Raw genomic sequence first — 9477 nt, 5'->3', positions numbered from 1 at the left:
CAAAACAAAATTTTTATACAACAATTTACGGTGTTTTAAATTAAATATTAATTGATGCTGGCTATTTATACTTGTTTTTGGTTCAACTTTAAGCCTCTAATGAAAAATATCCCATGCAAAATAATCTCAGTCGGGTTTATATCAATATAGTGCTATGCCTAACTGCGGGACACTAGAGTCTCTAAGGGTTGTGCTGCAGTTCTGCAGCATGGTCTTTAAAACACGCTAGTAGCCCGACATCTCTTCCATATATTATTACCACACGTTGTTCCATACCAATTTGCCCAAGTACTAATTCATAAAATACTCCGGACGTTACAATTACAGATTCCTGGCTTTGGTGGTAGCGACGGATCAGCTTAAGTTTACTGAGAGTGGAGGGCTTTCTGATACCCTTTTGTTAGTCTTATTTACGACATCAGGTTTGCTTCAGTTTCCTATATCAAAGAAAATTGCCTAAATACTTCCCTAGTATTCTTGTGAAGTGCCTCCCCACAAACCTCATTTCGACAGAAAGTAGCAACCTTGATCGGTACAGGTGCGTGTACATTACTGTGCGTATACATTCTCCAACCGCTAACTCTCCTTTGTTTTCTTGTCAAACTGCTCGATTAAGTTATCGTAGTTGAACCAAAAGGCTTACTTCCATAAGAGATGTGATTTCACCGCATTTATAATTTTAATCAAATAGCAACGCCCTAGACAACAATAAATACTACATTTTATTTTCGTTTCTCATGAACCTTAAGCTTCAAGAAATTTATTTTCTCACATGCTCCGCTTACTACCAGGACCTCCATGGTAAAACCTAACATGACAATCTAAGATGACACTAAATGCTGCTGATTCCTTTACTATCCAAACTGCCACTAGGAACCCATCACACTTACTCTACCTTTGTAAAGTCACCCACTTGGTAGCAAAATCTCGCGTGACCAGTTAACATCCGCCAGGAAATGCTACTTTCGGCTTTTGTGGCCTGCGGTCCAGGTCAGCGTGACGCTGATGTAAGACCTGTTGAGTTCCCTTTTAACCGAGTATCATCACCCCTTGGTGTCTATTTAAAAACCTAAGTTTCAATTAACCGCACTCTTAATCTCCCGTTAACAGTTCCATTTCCTATTTAAATGTCTGAGACTACTATCTTAAAGTACGTACACATTTTCGATGCCAAATTTCCCCAAGCCAAAATGCGGAAAAGATCAAGAAAAATTACTTTGCATATTATTGCCCTAGATAGTCCACAGCTTCCTTTCCTTTGGTGTAAACTAAGTGAGAAAGGCAGAGATGTGTAGAAAGGCGAGACGCGAAAGTAAGGCACGCTCTCCACTCCGTGCACAGGCTACTTGATTCCCTTCTTTGCAAATTCCTGCACAACGACAGCGAACACTTCATCAATGGTCTTTGAAGCGTCAATCTAAAAATTAGGAAGTGATTCTCTGATTGGAAATTGATAAGGCTCATATTATTGCCTTCTCTGTATAGGCAACTACTAATTCTGGCAATTAGTAGTATTGGACATCTTGCTTGCACAAGGAAACAATTTGGGAAAATTCCTCCTTAAATTCACATCCGACTTTGAGGAAGCCTGAGTTAAGTCTATTTGGTGTGAGCACCACCTTAAATGATTCTTAGTATGAGGAAACGGGATTGAATTTTCGTTCCATTACTGATTCAGTTGAAAACGCATAAGACCTCTGCGAGAACGTATCGAGGTCATATCACCCAATTGGGAAAAAGTACCACTCCCTGTTCTTGAAAAGACGAAAAGTAGGATGGATAATGCCTAAATAAGTCATACTCTACGTCGTCGCTTTGACAGTAGGCCTGACCAGTTAGATGAAAGATAGGGAGAAAGGAGGTGAAGGACTGACCTTGATAACTTTACCCTTTTGAGTGTAGTGCTTAATGACAGGTTCAGTCTTCTCCTCAAAAGTCTTCAAACGCTGCACAATGGTGGCTTCGTTGTCGTCGGCACGACCGCTCGTCTCACCGCGTTTGAGAAGACGCTGCTTCATCACCTCCTCACTCACCTCAAAATACAGCACTGCAAAGCATTGGGCAACCTGTTGGACCAATTTAAAGTCAACAGTTGCAGTACGCCTCACTGGTAATGCTACATGGACAGGCGAGTCGTTCGCCTCCCGGCACAATAGGTTGGCGACTAGGGCTTTTTATACTTATTTGTCTTTCATAATCTGCCTTTTATTTTGTCACATTCGTGAAGATGCAGATAGAGGGAGGTTGACTTATCATATCCGAAATGTGGTATTATTAAAATTTCAAAAGGAGTGTTGGGCTTCCCGCATCGCCACCGCACCAAATACATATTGTAAATCACAATTGGAATCTAAAGGGGATTTTTTGTCCGCAAAACAGTCAAAGTGTAAAAAAACCACATCGTTTCACCAGGTTGTAAAAAAACCAGCTGTGAATGTTTGACTACCTGCCATCAGCCGTCACGGTTTCCCGAGATCTGATTGGGCGACTACAGTGAGTAGATATCCCCCAAATTTGATTGGCGGAAGTGAGGATAAACTACCGTTTGACCTTAGGGATTGAGCAATAATCTTGCAGGATAATGCCAACTCACCCAATTAAAGGTGACGCATCTAATTTCAAACATTTTTATGAAAAAAAAAAGAATTTTACAGCTTTGTCGTGTTCTTTAGCCGCTTAATTGACCCAGGCCAAAAGAAATGGACCTTAGCTGGGAGGATTGCGACAGCTAACCAGGGCCACAGAAGCCTGCCAAATGCTGAAATTGCTACTGAATTTGAATTAGGCGTTATACCGTTAACAAACTTTAAAAGCTAACGTCTGACTCAAATACCCAAAGAGTTAACATCCAAAATTGCACTTCAGGCACATTTAAATTCTTTTTGGAAGTGAGAAATAGTGGCTGAAATGCGGCGATAATGTGAAATAATTGAACTTTGTTTTAGACGATGTCACTGATATTCCATTTTAACGGTTCCCAATGGTCAGAAATAACAAAAAACCACAAATGTGTCAAGCCTTTTCTGGCTTTTAATTCCCATAAAAGTAATGATTCGATCTCATCTGTTGTTAAGGTAAGCAGAAAGACGAGAAGATAACTTTTTGGCGTCAGGAAATCATTTCAGTGCACAAAATTAGGATTACGTTTCTTGTCAAGTGCTAATTCTGGTGCATCCTCCTACACTGACAGATTCTCTTTTGATGCAATATGCTCTACTTGAATCAGCACACTATTTGGTTCCTTTTAAGGCTTTTAAGCAGTTACTTTGATAAAATTTATGGCAGAGGAAAGTAAGTAAGTTAGCTTGCCTCCTTTTCGAAACGAGTTCCTTGTTCAAGTTCACGCGGGTACCCGTCAATAAGGAAATAGGGACTCTTGTCGATGAGCTTCAGCATTGCATCCTTTATGAGCGCGAGGACGACTTCCTAAAATAACGTTAAACACTCATCGGATCTTGCAGCCCAAGTACTTAGATAGGTGGATTTCTAGTACTGGTAAAAGTGGTAGAAGCTACAACTTGGTCCGTTGGGGATGCTGTTCTAGGCCAAGTTGTCCCGATTTTGCCCTTCTTTCCTAACAAATATTTGCTTACCGATCGGGAATTAGGAAAAACGATTTTTTCAAACCAGAGTAATCACTTTGATAAGGCATATGCACCTACAGCAGCAAGAGTCCCTAACTTGAACTGCTATGCGTCAAAACTCTACGTTTTCTCTGTTTCAGGACGCACCTCATCAGCCCTACCGCTGTTCTCGGTTTTGAACAAATTAAGTACCTTTTGCAGGCCTGCTCAGATATGACAGGGCTGTAAAAACTGAAGAAAGCGACACCTTCTCATTGAGGAATGGTTATAGTACCTCGATGGAGCTCGACCGAAGAAGATACAGTCGGAATTATAGGAGAACTGCCATCAGTCTGTTATCATGAGGAATCCGTTAGTAAATTACCGCTTATACAAAAAATCGAACCAAAAATACTGGTTAAAATGCCCTCAAAAAGATTAGAAATACAAAAGAGACACTAATGATACTACTTAGTATAGGATGCTTTCTTTGTGAACTAACTTATCGTGCCAATCAAACGTTAGCTGGGCTTATTCCATGGAGCATCTAGATGATCGTTGAATGCCCATTTGTGTCGAGAATGAAAGACGATTTTTCAGGTGTACATCAGCAGGGGCCAAAGCTCAGGTATCAGATTTTTAAAGGCCGCGCCTCGGCCCGGAAGTGGCATTGCCTATTACCTGTCTTACCCGTACATCATATTCTGCATAAACCCTAGTAACCGGAATAAGGTATCTTACACGGGCTGGCAACATCAAATGTAATTCACTCAAATCACCCTGGATTGACGGGCTTTTCTAAACAGGAAAATTTATATTGTAATATTATGTTTAGTTTGGGCTGACTACTTGCCGGGTGGAAGGTGGAATTTGGAGAAGGCAGTGTTCTGTCCATGTCACATTCCAAGTCACTTGTAAGAGTGTAATTTATTCATGCAACGTTACTGATACCAAACAGCTGCACTTTTATGCCTAAAAGAGCGCGCAAAATCAAGAATGCAAATGGACACAGTGCACTAATTTGTCGTGCCATTTAGCACTAACATAGCTCAAAGGAAATTAAGTAAGCACTCCATAATCATGCCTTTGGATAAACACGAATTATGAAATTTCGGAGACCCTCCCACGGTGAACAACTCGCAGTAGCTGCGTTCCTTCCCACCCTGCGAAACTAATAGACAGCCTTGCCCATGGCCTATCAACGCACACAGGAGGGGAGAAATCGAGGGGCACGTTGAGGTGGAGGGCGACCCACACCCTCGACCAATGGCATTGCAGGAATACGTCTACGTGAACTGCAGAAAGGGTCCATTAATCGGGAGTGGCGCTGCGGCACATCGATGCCTCTACCACCTAACCCTGGTCGATAGATACGCAAGACGTGTTAAATGATTAGTCCGAATCGTCTTTGAATGAATAGGTGTCCGGATTGTAGATAAACGGTTTAGGGAATTCTTCTCGGTTGACATTGATTCAGAATCAAAGCGGTGATTTCCGCAAATTAGCAACCTAATGATATGATTCCAGGAGCAGGAGGCATTCGGTTGGTATTCAGCAGCCAGTTGACAAATGATATGATTCTTTGGCTGATAGAAATGCTTTAACTAGACGGTTTTGTTATAATGCACTTATCTCTGAATCCAAGTCCGGGCTTTATTCTCTCCCTCATATTGGCTTCACAACGGAATAAGTGGTAAAAATACGACATAATCGCACACACCTCTAACATCAACGTACATGTGCAACAATGTTATCTGGATGTAATGAAACTTTCGGATGTAAAATGGCGTAACTCCCATTGAAGACGACTGAGCGCGCTAACTTTATCAGCGAGTATTTAGAACATGCCACCATAGGAAAGGTGGGCAAAAATTCCAATTGAAATGTTCAGAAACTTAACCTCCCTTAAACCTAAGGAGTTATTTCAAAGAAAATGCCAGCAGAAGAGTCATTTAAAATTCCTTAATTAGCCTTTTCAGAAATTGTGGTCTTAGGACGCAAAAACTAGGTAAAATAATAATTATTTGCAAAATTGCACTAAAGATATTATGAATTTCGCTTAAGATGTGGGATTTTAAAGCAGCACTGTCTTAAGGAATTGGTTTGACAAAAAAGATAAATAATTTGCAGTCTTTTGAATTTATTTCAATAAACAGCTCAGAAAAGTTCGAACACAGCATTGTTTTAATCACCACCAAGGTTTTCCGCATATTGAACTGGTGAGTCATTCCTAGATAACAAAATCTCCCGAGTAACATTGTTTGTCCTGACCATAAGTTTTCAATAATTGGCAAGTCTATTCTATGTACATAGACTACTTGCTTCCAGCTAGACAACTCAGACTGCCGAAAAGGGTTGCAGGTCACCCACGGGAGGTTAGAAATGCTCCGCAATAATTGATACAAGGCTTCGAGGATAAAATTCCTCCACTTAGTCAATCCACTCGACCCTAGGTTAGAGAGGGAGGGGAGGAGGAAAATAGACTGAGAAAAAAAGTGGATGAATGCGACTGAAATACCACGCGCCACTGGCTGTTAACTGAAATATTTTCCTCTAGAAGAAGAATTTGCAAATGGACTAGTCTGCTCAAATTTTACACTCTCTTAACTGAATAGGCCTAGTTAGTTCTCGTATGATGGAAATTTCTCTCCCAACATATGCCGTAACGGTCTGTCGATGCAGAGAGAGAATGGGGATAGGAAATCTAAACGAAACGATGCCTACCAAGGAGACGAGTTCTCCCTTCTCCATGATAGCCTGCAGCTCCTTGCCACGAGGCGATCCGGATTGGACCTCATCGCGAAGGAGATCACCGCTGGAGAGGTGGTTGAAACCGTACTTGGCCACGATCTTCTCGCATTGTGTGCCCTTGCCACTGCCTGGACCGCCTACATAAATTAAAGCGGCAATAAGGGAATGGAATCAACGGTCAGCTATAACTTTTACCTAGTCATCTTACACAGTGAATGCAGTAAAGTGTGGGTAAACCCATAATTACCCGTCGTGTAGTCCATGTCGGAGTGTACGCGGTAGCTAACCCCCATAAAAGAGGTAGCTCTCACTCTACCCCTGCCAGACGCGAAGCTCTTCACTGCCAGCATCACATATGCATGAGACTGGGATTTTTTGCAAATTTATGACAACTTGTTGCACTAAATCGTGTCACAACTAGAGTTTTTGGCTGTAAAGTAATGGCATACCTGTAGAGCGTTTTGGATCCGTTGATTGTTCAATCTTTCGGTTTTTGCTCAGCAGTTGAATTAGCAAAAGAAAAATTAACGTCATTTAATGGCACATGGGAGTGATAAGACGTGTGCCCGGTGGTGGTTATTCCATTAAGCTCCTAGTATCAAGCGCCCTAACATCCTGCTGTGAGATTTAGCATGCTTGACAGGGCAGAAGGCGTTGTTTCGATTCCGGGAGGAAGCTTCGATTTGAGGGATCTGGCACGTTAACCTATCGAAAGCGGTGGGCGCTGGTTCTGATACACCTTCTTTTGTGAACCACTTACTCTTTAAGCTTTCAACAAAGAAGACCTCGATTCTCGGAGGTACAACATAATCGCGCGCTTTTTCCCCATGGAGCTGCATTTACATGCCCACCCAAGTAGAGGGCGTATTCCGGCATCTTTTTTAACAATTAAACTACATGAGAGGTTGGAAAGTTTGGACAAGTCATTGACTTTGAGTCGGAGTTGAAAGTCATTAACATATTCCATGACATGGCCTGAGAGCCCATTCCGCACACCCAGAAGCAGTTTTTGGAACAGGAATGGTGAGAATGTGCAAAACGTTGCCTTTTATAAGTGATTCCAAAGTCCAAGGTGCCGTCTCCTATGATTTGAATCCGCAGAACGCGGTGTGATGTTTCCTCGCATCTGCTACTTCCAGCTGACTAATTTGTGCAAAGTCTGAAGCGGTGCTGGCAACATGAGGAGTGGGAAAAGCAACACATGTGTGAGAAAATGTTGTGTGGTTGGAGGGGATGCTACAAAGAGAAGCATTTTTACTAGCCCTCTTGAAGGCGGCAGCAGGGTACATGACTCACTTGTCACTCCCGTTAACCCCAAATAAACTGAGCAATGCATAGGACCTGGACCACCCCGTATGCTGCCTGAACTAATGGTTAACCTTCAAGTGAATTTAGGGTCATGTGGGCGGTTCTTCCATTTGTTTGACAGACACAAATTTGCAGTCCAGTAGGGGGGTTTCAAATGGCATCAGACAAATAACCAGCTTGAACGGAGGAATTTGGCAATTAGGAAAACTAGCGTCTTAGAAATGAGGTGAATTAAACCCAGCTAATTTTCATTAGTTTCATCCGAATCATTTAATGTTAGCCTTAAGGCATCAAATCTGTTGATTCACTCTTCACACAGAAATTAAAAGACCACAGAAGAAGCACTAACCTACAGGCAGGCTTTTCAATGTTTAAATGTTTACAGATTGCTTTTAAACTATTTTGCAATAGGTTGATTGTTTGCTTAGCACTCGATTTTGGTTACGAGCCCCAGAGGACCTCCGCCACTGTTCGCTTGGTTAAATGCTCCATGTCATTATATCAACAAAAATCAGTCAAAGAATTGCGTTTAGCCGAAACAACCCAAATTACTTCTCTTAATACATTTAGCCATATGGAAGAGGCAGTTATGCTGTGATAAACATCCTTCCTCCATCACCCGTACAGGAAATTCACCCACCAACAACCATCCACATGGGTAGTCAAATTTTACTCGCACTTTATAGATCCAGTTGAAAAAAATCGTGATTTGGATATCGAATTTTTAGATTTTCTTACATATGTAACACTACAAATAGATATCCCTTAAGCAACTTTTTCTAAATAATAAAGCCCATGTAAAACTAGTGTAAAAAATCATCCAATGACAAAAGACCTCAATCTAACAATAAGGAAATTTGAGAAAATAAAATATTCATCAAAGGACTTATTTTAGCATTAGTTAATGGCAGTACTTGGGATGGAAAAGCTGTGAAAAGAGTAGGGGGCGCACTCACCAAGGACAAAGATGACCTTGGCTCCCTTGAGCTTCTCGTCCACCATATCGCCTCCAAAGCCTTTACTGCAAAGCCCCCCTATGTTGAAGCCGGGTAAAATTTAAATTTAGCAATGCGTTGGTGCGCGTGTCTCTGTGGTGTTGAACAACGCTGACAAACGCGCTATCGCCTTGATTTGCACCAATCGCGAGCCTCTGCTCCCCTCTGCCGTGCGCACGTGCCGCCAGGCTATCGATTTTTACCGCTTCAGCAAATCAGAGGGCGCCTTTCTTGCACCTGCCATAGGTTGAACCTGGGGAAGTGGGTTTAGCACTGGCCAATTGCTGGCTTGGGTCCTGTTCACTGCTGTTTGCCTGTGCATCGCCTTCATTTCCTACTGTCCCGCTTTTTTTGGGGGGGGGGGGGGGGGGCAGGGTTAAATCCCACTCCCAAGGCCTTTTGTGAAACCCCAGAAAAAATAATTTTAAATTAGGAATCCAAGTGCTAAAAACTGGAGCTGTTACCAGACAGGCGTGCATAGTTAGATTTAAAGGCGGACAATTTGTCTAAATCTAAAGAGCGACTCCACTGGAGCGTAAATACGCAGGAGAGTCTAGCGACATATTCTGCAAACCGCTAGGGCATTGTAATTCAGCTAGTTGTTGAATTCATTAAAGACCACCATTGGTATCTTGACTGACACATGGGAAACTAGTGTACAAACCCATCTAAACGGTGCAATGGACCCCCCAATAGGGAGTGAAATTTACAAATCCTAACCCTACGTGTTCCTCTGGATTTTTAGCAGCGCCCTAAGACTTCCCTGAAGACGAAGGAAGGCATAATAATCGAGCAGAATATGTACTGTCGATATACAGAAGGGCTGGGGAGGCCACTGGCATTGCCTTGAGGCCAAACCA

General features: G+C 42.2%; 1 protein-coding gene across 1 annotated transcript; it reads right to left on the bottom strand. All coding sequences in view use genetic code 11, as the record gives it.

Annotated features, from left to right (window-relative positions):
- Positions 1-1342: 1342 nt before the first annotated feature.
- On the bottom strand, positions 1343-8624 carry EGR_04123 (Adenylate kinase; the record flags this gene model as incomplete). The annotated part of the gene is made up of 5 exons (XM_024493372.1): positions 1343-1417; positions 1875-2047; positions 3324-3426; positions 6288-6451; positions 8579-8624. The coding sequence occupies 5 exons, from the start codon at positions 8622-8624 to the stop codon at positions 1343-1345; spliced, it is 561 nt and encodes a 186-aa protein (XP_024352286.1).
- Positions 8625-9477: the final 853 nt, after the last annotated feature.

This window comes from Echinococcus granulosus (genome assembly GCF_000524195.1).
Source record: "Echinococcus granulosus chromosome Unknown EG_S00024, whole genome shotgun sequence".
NCBI classification, from domain to species: Eukaryota; Metazoa; Platyhelminthes; class Cestoda; order Cyclophyllidea; family Taeniidae; genus Echinococcus; species Echinococcus granulosus.
This window is presented reverse-complemented; position numbering and strand designations above follow the sequence as displayed.